At 35.5% G+C, this 22,341-nt stretch overlaps 1 protein-coding gene across 1 annotated transcript; it reads left to right on the forward strand.

Annotated features, from left to right (window-relative positions):
• The first annotated feature begins 6,038 nt into the window (after positions 1-6,038).
• On the forward strand, positions 6,039-8,266 carry LOC120088480 (cytochrome P450 81Q32-like). Its single transcript, XM_039045818.2, has 2 exons — positions 6,039-7,015; positions 7,539-8,266. The coding sequence occupies exons 1-2, from the start codon at positions 6,128-6,130 to the stop codon at positions 8,169-8,171; spliced, it is 1,521 nt and encodes a 506-aa protein (XP_038901746.1). The 5' UTR covers positions 6,039-6,127; the 3' UTR covers positions 8,172-8,266.
• Positions 8,267-22,341: the final 14,075 nt, after the last annotated feature.

Below are 22,341 nucleotides of genomic sequence, written 5' to 3' on the forward strand. Positions count from 1 at the left end.
GATTTTGGCCTTCCATAGGCCCAAATCATCCTTTCCATCAAACTTTTCAATTTAAAACCTTCCCCATGCATGGATGATTTGAAACTTGAATATGAATTATCTAAGAACTTCTTTTTTGATACTCAATGCTCTGATACCAATTGGGCATAATTTGAATTTACAAGCCCAAAATTAGGAGAATTGATCCAAGTTTTCTCTGATATTTGAGTTAGGTGAAATAAATGGAGGAGAGGCCACATTTCCAACTGAGAAGAAAGGCTTGTGGATGAGGTAGTGCTTTTCAATTTCAATTGAATCTAGAAATATATGTACATATTTGTCTATTTGTTGGGTTGACTTTGTCTAGTGTAGTTTATGAACTTAGAAATTAGATTTTGTTGGACTGATTTTGTTGGGCTATTTTTCTGGATGATTATGTTTGTCTATTTGTTAGGCTATTTTTTTTTTTCATGATTAATTCATTGGATGATTATGTATTTGTTGGGTTGAATGTAGAAATATATGTAAATGTTTATAAAAATGAAGATTAGTTCATATATATATATTATTTTGTTTGCATTTGGTATGAGTTAAATGTATGATTCATAGATATATTATTTTGTTTTTATTTGGGTTGATTTAAATGTATAGTTTATGGATCTTAGATTTGGGCTGATTTAAATGTACAGTTTATCAATCTTAGATTTGGGCTGATTTAAATCATAATATTTAGATCTTATATGTTGAACTTAGAAATTGGATTTTGTTGGATTGACATATTAACATATTTTTTCTATCAACTATAAAAGTTGAAAAAATCATACTAAATATGTCGATGCATCCTAAAGATTTAGTTATTCTTGAACCTAGAAATGATAGAGATAGTGACATTGACGTTAAAGTTGATGAATTATTTGGAAACGACAGTAGTGGGGAACATGATCTTGAGTTGGTACCGTCGAAAATGTTCACCCAAATAGATTGGAAAATGACAAATTCAATGTATGAACTAGGGTCTACTTTAGAAGAAAGAAATATAGGTGTTGTTTAATACCAAAGAAGATTTACAGCTTGATGTAAAAAAATATTGTGTGACAGAACACTACGAAATTATTGTAGTGGAATCAAATCAAGATCTTTGTTATGTTAGATGTAAATCATGGAGTGATGGTTGTGCTTGAAGGTTACGGACATGTCGGCGTAAAACTCATGGGATGTTCGAAATCACCAAACTTCATGGGGAACACTCATATTTGTTTTCAGAATTGACACAGGATCATTCACAGTTTGATTCAAATTTCATGAGTATTGAAATTCAAAATTTGGTTAGAGTTGATCCTAGAGTACCTATCGCCCTACTCCAAGAAGCAATTAAAAAACAATATGGCTATAATGTTAATTAAGACGGGTGTTGCAAACCAAGAGAAAAAAGTTGATTGCTGTGTTTGGTGATTGGGAGAAATCATATTCAGAGTTTCCGTATTGGTTGAGTGCTCTTGTTCATTACAATCCAAGAACACGAACAGATTGGTTTTTCCTTCCCTCTGATGTGCCAGGTACGACTATTTTTGGACGAGTTTTTTGGTCCTTTGGTCCTGCAAGAGAAGGATTTAACCATTGTAGGCCATTAATCAAGATCGATGGAACTCATCTCTACGGAAAGTATAAGGGAAAATTATTGACTGCCTTATCTATTGATGCAAACGAACATATATTTTCCCTTGCTTTTGCTATTGTCGAAGGTGAAAATTCATCCAATTGGTCATGGTTTTTGTGAGCATTGCGTGAATATGTTACCCAAAGAGAGAGTATATACTTGATTTCTGATAGACATAAGGGCATTCTTGCTGCAATTAATAATGAAGAAATTGGATGGAGTGAACCTAAAGCGTACCATCGATATTATCTTCGCCATGTTGCCAGTAATTTCAATACGAAATACAAATCAAAGCAACTAAAAAATTTGGTGTTTAAGGTAGAAAATCAATACCAAAGGCGTAAGTTCATTCAGTGAATGAAAGAATTGAAACAATTGCACCCTGAATGTCTTGAATATTTTTTAGACATTGAATTGGAAAAATGGACTCAGTCACACGATGGTGGGTATCGCTATAGGTGGATGACAAGCAATGCAGCTGAATGCATGAATGGTATTTTCAAAGGTGCTAGAATGTTACCAATTACTTCTTTGGTTAGGCTAATATTCTATCGCACAATACTGTATTTTGAATTTCGGAGACAAGAAATCAGTGAAGCACTCAATCGTGGGGACATGTATACAAAATATGCCCTAAAAAACTTAAAAGGTGGGAAAAACGAGCATCTGCACATACGGTGACATCCATTGACAGGGAAAGTCAAACTTTCGAAGTATAAACTGGCATAAGTATGATTTCTCCCTATAAAGGACAACACACCTAAGTTTTGAGCTTGAAAGAAGGAACATGTTCTTGCAATAAGTGGCATTCATTTAAGATTCCATGCTCTCATGTAATTGCAGTTTGTAATTATATGTGTATGACATACATATCACTTATTGATGAATGCTACAAATTGTCCAATTTCAAGCGTTGTTGTGAAGGCCTCTTCCATCTAATTCAACACCCAGATTATTGGCCAGAATTATCATTTACAAAAGTTCGTCCAAATGCAGACTTACTAAGAGAACAAGGTCGGCCAAAAAGTATCCGCATTCATAATGAAATGGATTGGAGAGAGGCAAGCCAAAAAGTGCGATGTACAATTTGCAAGAGAGAAAGACATAACAAACGCACTTGTCCACAACGTATATTAGGTGCTTCGTTTTCGGGTCATTAGGTGTATTTTTTCTTACTTGTATTTTTTATATAATTGTATATTTTATGTACTTTTATTTTTTATGTACTTATATTTTTCATATAATTGTATATTTTATGTACTTGTATTCTTTATGCACTTATCTTTTTCATGTAATTGTATATTTTATGTACTTGTATTCTTTATGTACTTGTATTTTTCATATAATTGTATCTTTTATGTACTTATAATTTTTATGTAATTGTTTCATTTTATGTAATTTTATATTTTATGTACTTGTATTTTTTATGTAATGAATTTATTTTATGTAATTGTATCATTTTATATACTTTTTATGTATCTTTTATGTCATGGATTTTATTATGTAATGTAATTTGAACTTTTCTTAAATAATGGAGCTTGGCCCTTCTAATCCTGTACAATTATACAAAAAAAATACGCATCGTTCACAATCAGTATGGGATAGTTCTTCCACTGAAGTATTGAGTTTTCGGAGAAGGGAGGCGACTGCACAACATACTATGCCATTTGATCACTGCATTATTCCCTATCTTCAGCAGGCAAGTTTTCTTGGGGTTGCACAAATTGGTTTTATCCAGCTTGATTAGCACCTTATTACTGCTCTAGTTGAGCGTTGGAGACCAGAAACCCACACATTTCACCTACCTTGTGGGGAATGTACGATTACGCTGCAGGATGTTGCCATACAATTTGGATTACGAGTGGATGGGCAACCATTGATAGGTTCACTACAGTATGACTGGAAGAACGTTTGTGAAGAGCTCTTAGGCGTTCTACCAAAGGATCTGAAAAGATCAAGATTGAGTATCCCCTGGTTGGCATCCCAGTTTCCAGAATTACTTCCCAATACCGACGACATCAGCATACGTAGGTATGCATGAACATACATCATGCAGCTTATTGGAGGATTTTTGTTTGCTAACAAGTCAAATACTCTAGTGCATCTCATGTTCCTCCCACTATTTTTGTTTGCTAACAAGTCAAATACTCTAGATGTATACTTATTATTATTATTGTTATTATTGTCAGATTATTTGGACGCCATACACACAACAGATTTGGTCATCCTTAATCGATTATTGTCATGATGGTGAAGACATATGGTTGACCATTAGCCCTCTTATATGATTCCATATAGTAGAGTGGCATCATCCAGATCGTGTGTTGAGACAGTTCGATTGCGACAAACGATACCTTCGTTGTCCTATACACTCCTAGCATTACATCAGATCGATTTGAGAGGTAAGCACGACCAAGACTTGTGTCGAATCCATGCGAAATATTTATCCTACTGGCATGGACGACATGATCGTTTTGCACAGAGAGAATTAATAAATGGGCCAGCTATATTAGACGACTACTTTTCCTGGTACAATTCATTGATGAGGCGATTTATCACAGCTGATGACACTTATTATTATTGCATGGTAAGAGATTTAAAATTAGACATTTTCCATATATATGATATGAATATTGTTTAATATTTATCTTTTAATTGTACAGAATAATTTTATCGGTGATGTTCAACAATATTCAGTGCAGAACAACTTACCAAAATTGGGTTCAATGTGTCAACAAACATTGGTCAACGTAGAAGGTATTATTCAACAAACAAGACGACTCAATGTTGCTGACATCGATCGAAGACGTATTCGTCGTAGACGACAGCGACAATAGGGTGAACCTAATTTAGAGGGATACGAAGACAACCCCCATGAGGGGTAAGAGCCAAGGGGGTCGTTTTTAAATTTCATGTAAACTTTGATTTTCAAATTGTAAATTAAAGAACTAATTGTAAATATTCTTTAATATCATGACATCTTTTTTTAATATGGGTGGAAGATATTTTCATTGTAGACTAAATATATAATTAAGTTTAATAATGAAGGAATTTGTGGACCCATTCCTAAAGTTTTAATGTTGTTGTACATCCACAATTAAAAAAAAATTAGTCAACACACTTTTAAAAAAAAAAAAGAAAAAAAGATCAGCAAATCATGGACGGGTCCACGAGTTTGCATCTGACCGGTCAACTAGTCAGCCGATGTAGTGTTAATTAGATTAAACAGTACTCGTATACCCCGTACACGATTTCACTACCCCAATTTTGTCAATAGTTTCCCCAAACACCTATTCTTAGAAAAAGTTTCCATCTTACCCTATTTTTGTCATTATATATTAAAAAAACATTAGTTTTTTTAAAAAATCAATAAGCCTATAACAAAATATATATTTTACTATTATATATAATGTTCATTGTCAAAGGCACATACCTTAATAGGTGTCTACAATAGAACATGTATTTAATATTATATACCATATTTTATGGTGTTCAATAGTTGTAATAGGTTTAATTATGTCACCAACTATTGGTTTGTTTACACTTTCTGATCCCAAAAACAACTTTCACAAATGTTTTTTTTTTTTTTTTCTTTTCTTGTTTAGTTGTTTACAAACATCCATGCCTTTGAATAAGAATTAAAAATTACGTATTTTTATGAGAATTTTTTAAAGATAGAAAAAAGGTCAAATCATTTACAGAATGTAGAAAAAAAAAACATTGATAAACACGGATAGACTTCAACTTTTATCACTGATAGACTTGTATTAGTTTCTATCATTGATAGTATCAATGAGACTTTTATTAGTTTTTATCATTAATAAACACTAATAGACTTTTATCAGCCTCTATAAATGAGTTTCTATTATTGATAGACACTGATAGATTTCTTTCCTTGTTTTCCTATTTTTGAAAATTTGCCTATTTTTATTAAACATATTGTTTTTTATATGAATTAGACTAACGTATTTCTCTTCCTCGATCCACTCTCTTTTTTAGCATGTCTTATAGCATATAAAATTAAGTAAAATTAAGTAAATAATTAAAGAATAAACATTAATTACGAAATTTAGATCAACATATAAAGCATCTAACTATAGAATGAACAAAATCACCTTGCTATTGAAAATTCAACCATTTTGCAGAAAAGAATATGGAACAGTACACATCAATAACAATTGTTATTGAAAAGTCTTTTGCTTGAAGAAAGAAAAACTAACAAAAATAATAACAATGTTGACAGGTTGTGCTCAATTAAGTTTATAGTCAATAGTTGTGCAATTGGGTCTCACTATCTTTGTTGCTTTCAACTTTTTCTACACCTTGGTGCCAACACATCTCCATCACCTTGTCCAAAAATATCTTCATCATTTTCCTTATCAAGACTTTGGCTAAAAAACTTGACTTTCATTCATAAATGTTGTGTCAAAGAAAAATCCCATGTTAGAAGAAACAATAAAAGAGAACACAATTAAATAGATCAAACCAACCATGGATAACATTTTGGTTTACATTTTCCTATTTGTAATCTCTCTTCTTTTAGCCCTCAAACTTTTGCTACCCCATGGCAAAAACCTTCCACCAAGCCCACTTTTTTCCCTTCCATTAATAGGCCATCTCCATCTCCTCAAACATCCCATCCACCAAAATCTTCACAACCACTCAAACAAATATGGCCGCATCTTTTCTCTCTGGTTTGGCTCCCGTCTCGTTGTAGTTGTATCATCTCCTTCGGCCGTTCGCGAATGCTTCACGAAAAACGACATTGTTCTCGCAAATCGGCCATTTTTAAACACCGGAAAGCACTTGACATATAACTTTACAGTACTAGCCGTTGCCCCTTACGGAGAGCTTTGGCGTAGCCTTCGTCGCATTAGTACTTGTGAGATTTTCTCCACAAGTCGACTGAATTTGTTCTCGGGGATTCGACAAGACGAAGTGAAGCGATTGTTGTGTAAATTGTGTAGTGGCAATTCAGTTGAAGAATTATTATTGTTTTCAGTTGTGGAGGTTGAGCCAATGTTGTTGGATTTTACTTCTAATATTGTCATGAGGATGGTTGCTGGAAAGAGGTATTTTGGAGATGATGTGTTGAATGAAGGACAAGCTGGGAAATTTAGAGATGTTGTGAAGAGAGTAATGATGTATGCTGGAGCAACTAATCCAGGAGATTTTATACCTTTATGGAATTGGATTGATCCAACTGGTCTTGAGAAGAAGATAATAAAAGTTGGGCAGGAAGCTGATGCAATTTTTCAGGGTTTAATTGATGAGATTAGGACCCAAGAAGGTGGAAATACTATGATTCATCATTTACTTCACTTGCAGACCACTCGGCCTGAATACTTCAGTGACCAAATTATCAAAGGCCTCATACATGTATGTTAATCTTTTATGCTTTTTTTCCCTTTTTCCTATCACTGTTTCTCTTCTCAACATGTGCACTTAATTTGAGTTAATTTTTCGAGTGTTTAATTTTAGAAAAAACGAAAAATCATTTTTGTAAAATTTGTATTGTTGGTCAACCAGTTAAAAATTTACTTTTTAGAAAATGAATTTGAGAAAACAAATCGAATTCAAGTGTGTTCAAGTGTTTAATTGGAATTTTCCTTCTGGATTTTTATGAGATATGGAAATTATCAAAATATTTTCACATTACTTCCCTTTCAAATAGTCTGCTGCTGGAAGTTACTGCTACAGTTGTGGGCAAAGTGTTTTAAGTGCAAATTGGAAGTTAGTAACTGAGTGTGTTTAATAGTCATTTATTAAAAATCTAGAATGTATTGTAACATTACTTCCCTTTGAGTGTGTTTCTGAAATATATTGTAAAACGTTTTTGTCAAAAGTAGTTAAATAAAAATGAGTTTTTTGAAACACTTTTCTCAATGATGAATTCTTGCAGGTTATACTTTTAGCGGGAATCGATACAACGGCCGTGACATTAGAATGGGCACTCTCGCACTTGTTTAACAATCCAGAGGTGATGAAGAAAGCTAGACTTGAGATAGAGTGTTGTACTGGACAAGAACGTCTAGTCAACGAAGAGGATTTGTCGAGTTTGAGTTATTTGCAAGGAATAGTCTTAGAAACTTTGCGGCTAACCCCAGCAGCGCCTCTGCTTGTGCCACACTGCGCATCCGAAGATTGCCAAATAGAAGGCTACGACATACCACGTGACACAATCATATTTGTTAACGCTTGGGCAATACACAGAGATCCAAATCTTTGGGAAGATGCCACTAGTTTTAAGCCTGAAAGGCATGAAAATGCAATAGAATTATTTGATTCGTACAAACTATTACCATTTGGGTTGGGGAGGAGGGCATGTCCTGGCGTAGGAATGGCGCAACGTGTTGTTGGCTTGACTTTGGCATCATTGATTCAATGCTTTGATTGGGAAACAATGGATGGCTCATTAGTTGACATGACTGAAGGCCACGGGATCACTATGCCAAAAGCTCAACCCTTGGTAGCCAAGTGTAAACCACGCCCTATCATGAGAGCTCTTGTTAATGAAGTTATTCACCCCTTTTAAAATTAGTCCAATAATCTCTAAGGGGAAGATATATACTTATGCTAAGCATCTTAGATGTAACATTTCAAAAATAATGAAAATCATTAACACGAGTACATATATGTATATTGATAATATAAAATTAATCAAGGTAACTTTAGTGTGTAGGTTGAAATTAATTCGGAAAAGAACAAGTACATCAACGATGACAGATGCATAAATAAAAATTCACATACGTATTATTAGGATCACATATTTTCTTGTATGTTGTTGAAGATCATATCATTTACCCAAAATTCATGTTCACAAGCTATAAATATCTACGTCCAAGCCAGTTAACACTATAATAATTTAGGACCTTAGATGTCAGTTTGCATTTTGTAAACAATGAAAACATATCATAATGTTGACCATTTAGAGAAATATAGTTTTTAATGAAAATTTGATGAATCACTATAAGAAATTTATCAACGGAAAAAAGTGTCGGGAGAAGCAGGAAAAGCATTGGGAAAGCCTTCTTATATGCCATTTTGACCATTGGGAGGACCTTGTTGGGAGAGCCTTTTCCAACACAAAAATGGGTGGTTTCTGGAAAAATGGGCTCTACCCACGCAAGTTTTCATTGGCATATAGAGGATAAATTTATAAATGCAATTTAGGTGGCATATGGAGAGGAAGCATTAGCCAATGCAAAAATTAGCACAGAGAGATCCCCTGTAATAATCCGAAGAACCGATGTTAGGAGATCCCCGCTCTTTTTCAATGACAAGAACCAACGTCGACAGACCCCCCCTCGTCGTTACCTTAGCTTCTGCATGTGGGGTTGGCAAAACCTTGATCTCTCTTCTTATAGAGATTTCCATTGAGATTAGTGGTTTTGTCGACTCCAAATTTGGGTGTCAACATGTTTCATTCCCCACCCAAGTTATCCTACCAAACTTAGGATATAGTATCACGATAATAGATTTTGATTAAACTATCAAATCCATTGTCGAAGTCTAAAAAAAAGATTCAAAATAGGTGACTAGCAAATATTTTCTTAATCAAATTTAATAAAAAATTTGACAACATTTCTCCTAAAAAATAGATAAAACCACACCTAAAAAGAAAATACATTTACAGTTAATTTGTTTCCAATTCCAACTCCACAATCAAGTGTGCCTAACCACACAGTTATCGATATAATTCATATCACAACATTTGAAATAAACTCATAAAAACTCAGTAAGAGAAACATACAAATTTTTGTTTACAAACTATTTAAAACTAAGGCCACACACTCTAATTACAAGCCAAAACAATAATAGCAAATACATATGCAATTATGCAAAATCTTAATAAAGTTGATGGCAAATCTCAACTCCCGTAGGTCATTGGAACCTCAAATGCAACCTGGTGGAAAATTTAAGAAAATAATGAGTTAAAAAACCGAGTGAGTGGTGAAAGTTCATAAGAAAATAAGTTCCGGTGAGAATTTTCACATTTTCAATTTAAATTAGAAATTTTGTAAAGACAATGTAAATCATGAGCAAATTCAAAATATGAGATAGTCAAAACATAGAAATTTTATAAGAGTAGTCTGGAAGATGTAGACATAAGTTGTTAACAAAACCACCCGCTAACATGTACCCAAATCTCTAGTTATACTTGCATAGAGAAATGTTAATATGCATTGCAAAGTAATTTCTAGTCATACCATGCATCGATTGTTTCAAGATACATAGCAGAGAAATCTCAAGTCATATTATACACCAAATAATCTTCCAGATACATAGCAAAGTGAATCTCTAGTCATAAATGACCCGAGTAATCTTTAGGTGTATATTATAGCAAATCTCTAGTTATATGTGCATGTAAAACAGCCCCCGAATGGCAAAATACTCTTTCACACAATTCAAAGCTTATGTGTGTCGATATGGGTCCCAAAAACCACATATATATCATATCCATAATACGAGAACACATTCATGTAGGTGTACGTATCTTGAAAAATCACCATGTATACAAATTTAATGGTTTTAAAACCGCTTTGAACTTAACGCTCTTCAGTCTCAGTCATTCGAAAAACCATACTTCCTCACAAATTTCAAACATTCTAAAACCAGCATCTTTCTAAAACAATATTTTTCGAAAGTCACACTACTTAGCTTGGACATTTGCCAAATGTCTAAACCGAGAGATCTCTAGAAATTTTCTAATCATAAACACCAATAATAGAAATAAGTCATCATAACTAAAATTGCACAAATATTAATCTCTTGAAATTAAATTATTCTAAATCTATATATCATAAGTTACTTTGAAATCTCAAGTACCCAAATTAATGATTGAAAATAAGAGGTGGTATGTATTAGTCTTAAAGGCATTTTAGTATTTTTACTTTGCCCTATTATTTCTGTATTAGGGTTTTTCTGGAGCATATTTATATCTGGGCTCTTTCTTGTATAAGTGTAAGTTAAGAAATAATAAAATTAAGTAGCTCTCTATAGTGGTTTTTTCTCCTTGTTCTAGGGTTTTCCACGTAAGTCTTATGTTTACTTCTTCTACGTTTTAATATGGTATCAAAGCGTGGTGACAAAACCCTAACCGTCGTCAACGAAAATAAATCATTGGTTCCTCAATCTTCATCAGCAATATCAACCAGCGACACTACCATAGCCGAAACAAGTGCAGCCGCCACCGCTAATGCAGTCCATGTCGTCGTCGTACAAGCAGTCGTCAATCGTTACCTCTAGACGACACTGCCACTTCTCCTCAGCCTGACGTCAACGTTGTTGTTGCCGCCACCCTCGTTGGTTTCGTCTGCCGCTGCTGGACATAGCTCGACACTTCTCTACCCGAGCATCAGCCTCCCTAATGCCGACTACCAAAGCACCTGACACACGTCGATGCTCCTCTACCTGACTGTCTGCCTTTTTGGTGCTGGCCATCCGAGCACAAGCCATCGAAGTCGCATGAATGTTGACGACCGTAAGCATACTTTTGAAACAGGGGAATCTTCATCCTTTCACGATGGACAGCAACCAGCCGTGTCAGCCACAACCAGTCACGTACAGCCTCTTTCGACGAGCCATGGTGATAGTGGTCCAACAACAATTAGCTAACCTTTAACAACAGATTGTCACTTTTGGGGAAACTCTTGGGACTACTACAAATCTTCAATTGAATCCCATAAATTCATATTTATGTTCCAGTCTACTGATGTATTCAGAGAATCTGGTAACCATCTTTCTTACTTTACCTATAACAAATTACAGAAGAGAAGCTAAATGGCCAAAATTATTTTTCTTCATCTCAATCCATCAAGATGGCTCTCAAGGGGCGTCATAAGTTTGGGTATCTAACTGGAGAGATAACAAGATTTATAATAAAAGATTCACAAGTGCGCATTTAGAAAGAGGAAGACCCCTTACTTGAATCCTTGTTGGTTAACAATATGGAACCACATATACGAAAACCCTTAGTGTATGCGGCAGCTACTCGAGATATCTGGGATGCATTATAGAAACTATACTCTAATAGGCAGAATACCTCCCGTTTGTACACCTTGTGTAAACAGGTTCATGAGTGCAAATAGGGAACAATGGATGTTACTTCCTATTTCAATAAACTGTCTCTAATCTGGCAGGAGATGGATCTATGTCGTGAAATTGTCTGGGATTGTCTATGTGGTGGAGTTCAGTGCTCTAAAATTGAGGAAATTGATCGTGTTTATGCATTTCTTACTGGTCTAAATTCCATGTTTGATATAGTGTGCAGTCGAATACTGGGATAGAGGTCGATACATTCTCTCATAGAAGTTTGTTCTGAGGTTCGTTTAGAGGAAGATAGATCTAGTGCTATGAACAACCCTATTGTGTCTAGCACCGACTCTACTACATTTGGTATGAAATCATCTGGGTCTGATGGTGACAACCAGAATAGTAAACCACCTCTAGTGTGTGAACATTGCAAGAAACCTTAGCATACTAAGGATCAGTGCTGGAAGCTACATGGTGAACCTCCGAATGGAAAACTTCGTCCTCTAAATGATAAGTCAAATCCTAATCGAGCACTTATGAGTGATTCAACGGATGGTGCTTCACAGTCTAAATCTCAGGTAAATAACCAGAATAACTCTGGTGCTGTTAGGGTTGGTGCTATTGTCCAATCAGGTAGTTCTCAATCCTTTAGTCTCCTTGGTATCAATGGTAAGAAACCTTGGATACTAGATTCAAGAGATATAGATCATTTGACTGGCTTGTCTGATCAATTTCTCTCATATTGTCCGAGTGTTTATGATGAGAAATTTTGGATTGCAAATGTGTTATTTGATCATATTGCAGGAAAGGGTCATCTTTCTCCTTTTGAGGGTTTAAATTTGCAAAATGTGTTACAAGTCTCGAAAATATCTTATAATTTTCTATCTATCAGTAAGATCAATAGAGATTTGAACTGTCAGGTTGTTTTCTCACCTAATAATGTTTTCTTTTAGAACTTGAGCTCCAGGACGACGATTGGAACTGTTCGGCACGATGGAGATGCTATTTCCTTAATAATGATGCTTCCTCTAGGAATTGTTATAGGACTAGTTTGTTATTTTCTTGTTTTTCAACTTATGAAAAAGACTACATGTTATGGCCTTTTCATCTTAGTCACCCAAATTTTCAATATATGAGTATTTATTTCCTCATTTATTTCATAATTTTGATATATCTTTTTTGTCTTGCGATGTGTATATTCGTTCAAAAAAGCATCGGGTTACCTTTTCATCCCAACCCTACAAACCTTCCCAGCCATTCACTCTTATCCATAGTGATGTTTGGGGTCCCTCAAACATCACCACATCTTTTGAGAAACGTTGGTTTGTAACATTTATCGATGATCACACTCGTCTTACATGGGTGTTTCTTCTTAGTGATAAATCTGAGGTGCCATCGATATTTCAACAATTTTATATTACAGTGGAGATTTAGTTTAACACAAATATTGCCATCCTCCGTAGTGACAATTGTACTGAGTTATCTAGTAACACCTTTCATGAGTTTCTGAGTTCTAAAGGCATTGTTCATCAAATATTTTGTGCATATACTCCTCAACAGAATGGGGTGACAGAACGGCAAAATTGCCACCTAATCAAGGTTGCACGATACCTCATGCTATCTACTTCTCTTCCTTTTTACTTATGGAGAGATGTTCTGACTGCAACTCATCTTATCGATTGAATGCCTTCTCATATTCTTCGATTCCAAACTTCTCTTGAATGCTTCAAAGAGTCATACCCAACCATGCATCTTATTCTTGTTCCACTATGGGTGTTTGGTGCACTGCCTTTGTTCATAGTCATGGTCCTAATCGCACTAAATTTACCCTTAGTCATCGTACCTTTGTTCATAGTCTTTATCAGGTGCCATTTTCACTAACGAGGTTATAAATGTTTTCATCCATCCTCATGGAAGTACCTTGTGTCTATGGCTGTTATGTTCCTTGAGGATAAATCTTTCTTTCCTATTAGTCATCTTCAGGGGGAGAACACTAGTGAAGAAACTAATTGGTCTACATCTTCGATTCCTACAGACTTTCTTCCTGGACATATCTTAGGTACGAACGATACCGTCCTTCCTATCAAACAAATTCCATGGATAATGTGATGGAATGTATAATCATGGAATGAAAGTTATCAGAATCAATAAGCACTCTAATTACATTTAATTTATGTTCTAAAAACATGCAAAAACATATTTTAAAGAAGAGGGTTTCAAAACCAACATACCTTTGAAGAATTCCTCCAATCTAAGTTGTGTTTCACGAAATTTCAGCTCCAAATCTACAGTGAACCATCATGAGATCTTCTCTATTATTCTCAGCCTTGAATTTGAGTGGTGGAACTCAAGATTGATGTGAATTGAAGAGGGAAAGTGGAGAGGGTTTAAGGTAGAGTGAGAGAGCTTCAGAATTTCTCAAAATTCGAGTCAAGAACCCCTGAAATCTGTAAAATTGAGAGTTTTTATGAAACTACTTCATGCAAGCACTGAAGGATTATATCAATGACACTTCAATCTTAAGAATACAATGGGCTAGATGTTGTTATAAATAGTTGAAAAGCGGAATTCCATTAATTTTCCAAAATTGGAAGTTTCCACTATCAACTCATATTTTCAATTTGAATTTTAATTAATTCAAAATTAATTAAATTCAAATTCAAAAACTAAATCTCTGAAATTGAATAAAATTGAAAATTAAATTTAATCTTTTAATGAATTAAACAAATTTAATTAATTAAATAATAATTTTAATATCAAATATTAAATTAATCAAACACCTAATTTAAACATGAATCCTATTCATACAATTAATATTTAGATCAATATTTAAATATTATAAATTCTCCAATTACGTTTAATTTCGATAAATTAAACGTGTAATTTGAACACTTCAAATTGAAAACCCTAAATACAATTTGAACATTTCAAATTGAAATAATTTCAAATTAACTCAATTTACTAATCCAAGATATTCATGTTTTACTAGCTAGTAAATGGACCTTATGAACCTACAGATCATAAGCTCCAATGATTTGAGATTAAATTGGCTAAAACTCTTCAGACCAAATGAATCAATATTCTTTAATTATCGAGTCACACCACTTTAGCTCGATAGTTGCACTCTCATCACTGTAGATATATTTGTGTCCACATGATTTAACCATAATCAGTAAGTCGACCCTTCACAAGTTGTTCGTAATAACGGTGGGGTCAAATGTTGTTTTACCCTTGAAATTTCGTCTTGCTCCTTATGTTCCTCTAATCCTCTAATGAACAATTTGGTTTATGATCCAATCACTACACCAGATTCCTCTCGGGCCAATGAGAGGGTGGGGCCCTTTGTTCAAGACTTGGATTCAGTACTTAAGAGAACAACCTTTCTTCTATCCCTAAATTGGGTAGGTGTGAATTCGTTATTGTACCCTATGTCCCCAACTATCTACCTAGTCTTACACCTAAAAAGGGAGGCTTATTGAGCCGACGCTGTTGAGCCAACCCTCACCTATGCAAATCCAAGGATAATCCCTAATAAACAGAAGTTCATAGTTAACTCATGATTAAGATCGATTTACCTAGGCTATCTAAGTGAAAGAGTAAGTTTTAAACAGTAAACAACGTTATAAAGTAAGAGTGACTTATTTCTTGGTCTGATCTTATGTAAACTCATTACAAACGATGCCTCAACTCCTCATGTCAATACATGAACGAATCAGGATTGCTTCGATTGTAGAACCTTACAACAAATTGTAACAACTACGAAGTGGGCCGTATCTGATAGTGTTCCAGAATAAGGCACCCAACTTTATTTGTATACTATAAACCGTTTTGGCTATTTACTCGAATTTGATCCATCTTTATGTCTTCACATAAAATTCAAATATTCATATAATAGTCATGTATCGTAGTTTATTAGATTTAGTCTTTATAAGTGCAATTTACAAATTTAATAACAACTTTATTGAATAAATATTGAATAACATCTTTATTGACAATAGAAAATGTTTAACTTTAAAATTGTAAGTTTTAGGACATACAACCCAACATAACATACTACAGGAAGAATCTCGTAAAGAAAATAGTGTCCCCAGTTGCTCCATTAGCTACGGTCCATGAATCGAAAGTAGCACCAGCTCAAGGTATTCCTATCTCTAATAATATTGATGTTTGTGTTGAAGGTGATATTTGTGATAATACTGATGTTTGTGTTGAGAGTGATAGTTGTGATGTGGTTGAGAATGAAAAACCTGATATGATCGCTCTAGAGAATGCCAAAATTGCAAGTAGTAATGAGTATTAGAAGAAACATGGGAGGGTGAGGGTGAGACTCTGCCGCATGTAATTGAGTAAGATCACTGCCTTCTTACAAAGGGTCAAGTAAAACAGTGAGTTATAGTGCCTCTTTTGATATGCCCATTGCTTTGAGAAAAGGTACCAAATCATGTACTAAATATCTTATGCATAGTTTTCTCTCTTACTGTAATTTGTCTTCTGAGTTAAGGGTTTTCACCATTAACCTGGATTCAGTAAAAATACCAAATAATATACATATGGCCTTGGAAGTTCCTGAATGGAAGGTTGCTGTCATGGAAGAGATGAGAGCTCTTGAAAAGAATAACACATGGGAACGTGTGGCTCTTCGTAAAGGGCATAAAATAGCTGGGTGCAAGTAGGTGTTCACTATAAAGTACAAGTCAAATGGAACTCTTGACAAGTACAAGGCCAAATTTGTAGCTAAAGAATTTACTCAAACCTATGGAATAGACTACTTAGAAACTTTCTCTCCTGTAGCGAAGTTAAACACAGTCCAAGTCCTTTTTTTAGTGGTAGCTAACAAATATTGGCCTCTCCACCAACTTGATGTGAAAAATGCTTTCTTGAATGGTGAATCAGAGGAAGAGGTTTATATGAGTCCACTTCTTGTATTTGAAGCTCAATTTGACCATCAAGTTTGTAAACTCAAGAAATCTCTGTATGGTTTGAAGCGGTGTCTTAGAGCTTGGTTTGAGAGGTTCATTAACTTTGTAAGTCCCAAGGTTTTACTCAGGGGCATTCCAATCACACTCTGTTCACAAAAGGGTCAGTATCAAGAAATATTGATGTTCAAATTGTGTACATAAATGATATTGTTTTGTCAGGAGATGATGTCGCTGAGATTATCAAGCTTAAGAAGAAAATGGCTGATGAATTTGAGATTAAGGACCTTTGAAAGTCTTAGGTATTTCCTTTGAATGAAGGTGGCAAGATCGAGAGAGGGGATTTTTGTTTCTCAACGGAAATACACATTTGATTTGTTGAAAGAGACAGGTATGACTCGATGTAGACCTATAGATACACCTATAGAATTCAATGCTATGTTGGGAGATTCTGTTGACAAAATTCTTGTTGATAAAGAGAGATACCATTTTCTAGTAGGAAAATTGATTTACTTATCTCAAACTATACCACATATAACCTATGTTATCAGTATAGTTAGTCAGTTTATGCAGGCTCCTTACGGGGAACATATGGAAGCCGTGAATCGGATTCTAAGATATTTGAAAACTACTTCAGGTAAAGGTCTGATGTTCAAGAAAACTGACAAAAGATGCACTGAAACTTACAACAACTCTGATTGGGTAGGATCTGGTATAGACAGAAAGTCGACTTCTGGGTGTTGAACGTTTATGTGGGATAATCTTGTCACGTGGAAAAGCAAGAAGCAAGGTATGATTGTTAGAAGTAGTGCTGAAGCAAAATATAGAGCTATGAGTGTGGGAATATGTGAAGAAATTTGGTTGAAGAAAGTTCTGTCTAATCATCACCAAGACAGGGGTCTTCCTATGAAGCTCTGTTGTGATAACAAAGTAGCTATAAGCATAACCAACAATCCTATTCAACATGATAGAACAAAACATGTCGAGATCGATAGAAACTTTATCAAAGAAAACTTTATCAACCAGTCATTAATACCAGAACAACTCTTATTCCTATAACGATAAGCCATCATTGATTTGGCCAAGAGATGATTAACTTACTTAAAATCTCCCATAAGTGTGACCTGTCATTTTAAAAACTAAAGATCCATCCCAAAAGGCCAATCCGAAGGGAAAAAATCTTATTAGGGCAAAACCTAAAGAAACCCTATCCATTTCTAGAGTTCACCTTGATATTGTCCAACTGCACAAAACCCATCCGAAGAGGGCCGCTCCGAAGGTGACACGAGGGCGTACAGAATGATCTCACGGTGTGAACCAATGACAGAGACCATAGGACGTGTTGACACACACCCTTCACCCACTTACTATAAATACTCTCTCCGTCCACCTTGATATTGACTCATACAAACACCATCCGAAGAAGGATGCATCCTGGGCATCTCGAGGCCAAGCATAAATCTCACAGTGTAAATATTCAGGGAGAAACGTGAGTGGAATCATAGACATATCTGATACGCCTCTTCCTCCCACTGAGTATTTTATAACTTAGTGTTTAGCTTACCTAGAAAAAACATGACTAAGAATTTTAACTAAGTAACTTTTAGGTTTTCCCAAGAGTAACATTTACCTTGGATAGTTGAACAACTTTTGATCATCATCCATTAAACTCTTTAACGGAGTCTTTGACCAAATCGTCGCATGCTTGTTGAAAATCTATCTAATTCACCTTTCCAAGTAGGTTCCCAGGTAGGGGTGTTACGTTTCCGTCAACTTAAGAACCCCAGCCTAGCGAAAACCTGCCTTAGACAAAAGGTCCCTTATAGATAGGTTTACAACAAATTTAATCTTTTATTCCAACTAATTTAATCCTATTAATCTTATTAAACTGATTTTAAAAGATTAATCTAGGTTACTAAACTCTTTAGAACCACTTGAACTTAGGTCTATCTCGATCCAATTTTAAAACCTTTTTAAAAAACTTGATTTCACCCTAAGTTCGCATGCAACTTTGAATTATTGATTTTAGGCCTAATTCCTTTATAACACTTATAAACGGAAACAACCACCACAATGCGAAGCTAACACATGCAAGGCATTCATAATGCTTATAAACAACCTAAGTGTCATGCTCAATGTGTTATCCATTCATTGCTACTACTTTTATATAACACTTATACAAAATGGCAATGAAACAAGCAAGCCATTCTTCCATTCACCCTTAGTCTATAACACTTATAATAAAAGGATGATGCATGATAATGCTCACTACATGCAAAATATAACTCTTATATTTCATGATGGATGCGCATGCTTTCAAATAATTTCTTCATGCAATATTATAACATTTATAATACATGATGCATGAATAATTGCACAACCTAAGGTAGGTTTTTAACCTATATGACAAACACTTTGACATATAAGCACCATACACCACATGTATAAGTAATAAAAGTTGATGAACTGGGTAAATTTGCCTTAAAAAACAAAAGGAAAGCTAACTATTACAAAGGCAAGGAGTCATCAGTTCAAACAGGCGAACTGGGTCTTGAACTACTCGGCAAAGCATCACTTCTCCAACCATCGTGTACAAAGCACCCTGTGATCGTCTACACAATAAAACAAACTCTTTGCTCTATCACATACCAGTGCTCTCAAAGTTAAACGATCATTTAGCATTTACTATACGATCGTCTAGAAAAATCCAAATGATCGTTTAGTTATTACTACACAATCGTGTACCTTTACCAAGCGATGAAGCCTGAAGTACACGATCGCTTAGTGCGCTCCACACAGCGCCCACCTTCTTTGATCGTCTAAGTGACTACGATGCCGTGAAGCACCATCGCCTAAGCGATTGCTTAGCAAGCGTCTCCACATCGCATACGCGCGATCGCATAGGTAGTAACTAAGCGATGAAGCTTGCTAACTACACGATCATCTAGCGTGCGCCTTCTACTAAACGACGAGCATCGCATGCTCCCACTACGATCGCCTACCCCCAGTGCCTAAACAATCGCGCAACCAATGCTACGCAATATAGTAAACGATTTACCCCATCGCTTAGCATTAGCTAAACGATCGATTAGAAACTACTACACGATCGTCTAAAAAAAATATCTAAAGGATCGCTTAGTTAAATCTCAACGATCGTTTACCTGAGGCTACACAATCTGACCAATGCTTGGTCTTCTTCTTTGTTGAGAACTGCATCGCCATGTGCTGAAGCTTCATCACGAACAACTCGACGAACTCAAACTTTTCGAATTACAGTCTCGATTGCAAAGTTAATTTCGCCCAAAAACACAAGGGCCCTTACATTTAACACTTTGTAATACTGAAAGCTTTAACAAAAAGGCAATTTAAACTTGAAACGTTCATCAATTCATCCATAAATGTAGAAAACGGTTAACTACAAATGCAGAAACCCACCGCGGCTGAAAAATGTATTCAATTCAGATCTGTAATTTTGAATATCAAAGAACCTGGCTCTGATACCATTTGAAGAAAATCGGAAGCGAGATTTCCATGAGCAGCGGAACAAGACTATTCCAAATTACAATCATGAATGAACAATGTATTTACAGTCGACTTTAATTCATACAGAGAAGTTACAACATGAATACACTCAAATGAACAGAAATCAAACTCTACGCACATATGAGAATGCATCTCCACGCTACGTTGCGTGACTCTAATCGAACAATAGCAACCACGAGTGCTCGATCTACACGACCGCAACACCATAACGAACATAGCACAAACACTTCGTGCTCGTCCTCAACGAGCTCCTCAGTCACGAACTTCTCCGCATCTTCGAACGGCCTTTACATCACCACGAACGGTCTCCAGAAAACCTCGACGGTGTCGTGTTGAGTCTGACACCACCAACAAGGCGACCTTGGTATTCTCGATCTAAGAATCCAGAGGGCAGGCTCTGTTCGGACTTGGTATGAGGCAGACGAACGGAGGAAACACCGATCGCATACACGACTGGGCAAGTAGGATATGGCAGAGACCTATCGTATAGGTCGATGCCCAATCGTTTAGATAAGCTAAGCAATCAAAGCTATGTGATCGTTTAGTTCATCGTTTAGCTCGGTCTGTCGCCTACAGACTCTACACGATCATTTACCTTGGGCCAGCGACCGTCTAGCAAAACTATGCTATCATTTAGTAAATACTGCATGATCGTTTAGCTTGCCACTGCACGATTGTTTAGCTCGTCCAACCATCGTTTAATAAATCCGAATTTACTTGACGACTTCGTGAGTTTCTTTTGCGCGGAGAGAAAACTCAAAACTTTTTCTATCGTTTGTAAGACCTTTTTTTTTTAAATAGGAAAACCAATTTTCCTTTTAAACTCACGGTTACCATGATCCAATAACCACCCACTACTTTAGTTATTTAAAAGAAAAAGAATTAATTATCCAATAATTAATATTATTATAAATATAAATGATAACCAACTTATCATACGATATTTATAACCTATAGTTTAATATTTCATCTCATGAAACATATAAACCATAGTTCTTTTTCTATTCCATGGTACTTAATGTAAATCTCATCTACATCAATCCTCCACTAGATGTATCTCATACATCATACCGATTATATCATATATAATCAAAATACCTATTGTCAATTTGAACATTTCAAATCAACACCAAGAACTAATCCTCAACTGAATCCATTGAGCTACCAAGGGGACCTCATGGACCTATATCTCGAAGCTCTAACGGTACGTGAATAACTAACTAAACTCTTTAGTCACGGGATCCACCATCCGTTAACTGCCAGACACTCCACTAAAGACCGACAACTGAACTCTCCTTACCACAGATATATTATGTGTCCATCTTAACCAATGAGCAGTGCAACAACCCTTTACAGATCGCTTGTAAGTACAGTTGGGCCATTAACCGTTATACCCCTGTAGTTAATCTGTCTCCTTAAGTACCACTGATCCCTCTAATGAACATAAGTCATAGTCCTACTATGACTAAGTCTTCTCTTCCAAAGAGAAGATGTGGCCACTATGTTCAAGCCCCAGAATCAGCCCTTAACGGAGTAATCTCTCTACTTATCCCTGCTTCGGGAAAGGAGTGAATTCCATATTGTGGATTGAGTTTCCAATTCCTAGATCAGACAAGTCCACAAAAAGGTAGGCATGTTGAGTTGGCAATCTGGCCACTCTCACTCATACTAATCAAAGAACCGCCCTCAAAGGTAGGAGTTCCCAAAATACTTAGGATTGAAGTCGTGTCACCTATGGTCGTTTAGGTGAGATGTAAGCCTCTAGTATCAACGGCGTTATATACAGAGTCTAGTCATCTCGTGGTCCAGGTCTTATACAAACTCTTTGTATAGAACACCCCTGCTCCACGTTCCACATGAATGGTCAGGATCTACCATCTGTAGTAGTTTACAACACTTGCAAACCTCTACAAAGCGGGTCGTATCCGTAGTGTCACCAGGATCAGGTATCCCACCTTAATCCTTATACTACAGATTGATTTAGGTTATCACTTAAGGCATGATCTACTTGTATATCACATATACATGCTTAAGTTCACATAAGATAACCAAGGAGTTTTGTTTATTGGATATGAGTAAATGTCATAATTAAATAACACTTATTTTATTCATTGAACAATGTGTATTTTTACAAAAATCCGAGACTCCGGGAGAATTAGGACACCAATCCCAACATTCTCTACATTTCTTCTAGTCAACAAGTTGTTGACT

Source organism: Benincasa hispida, chromosome 10 (assembly GCF_027475165.1).
Source record: "Benincasa hispida cultivar pf3 chromosome 10, pf3_genome.v1.1, whole genome shotgun sequence".
Classification (NCBI taxonomy): domain Eukaryota; kingdom Viridiplantae; phylum Streptophyta; class Magnoliopsida; order Cucurbitales; family Cucurbitaceae; genus Benincasa; species Benincasa hispida.

Coding starts and splice junctions, on each gene's coding strand:
- LOC120088480 (XM_039045818.2), top strand. CDS start 6,128: ATGGATAACATTTTGGTTTACATTTTCCTATTTGTAATCTCTCTTCTT. Junction 7,016..7,538: donor TTATCAAAGGCCTCATACAT/GTATGTTAATCT, acceptor GAATTCTTGCAG/GTTATACTTTTAGCGGGAAT.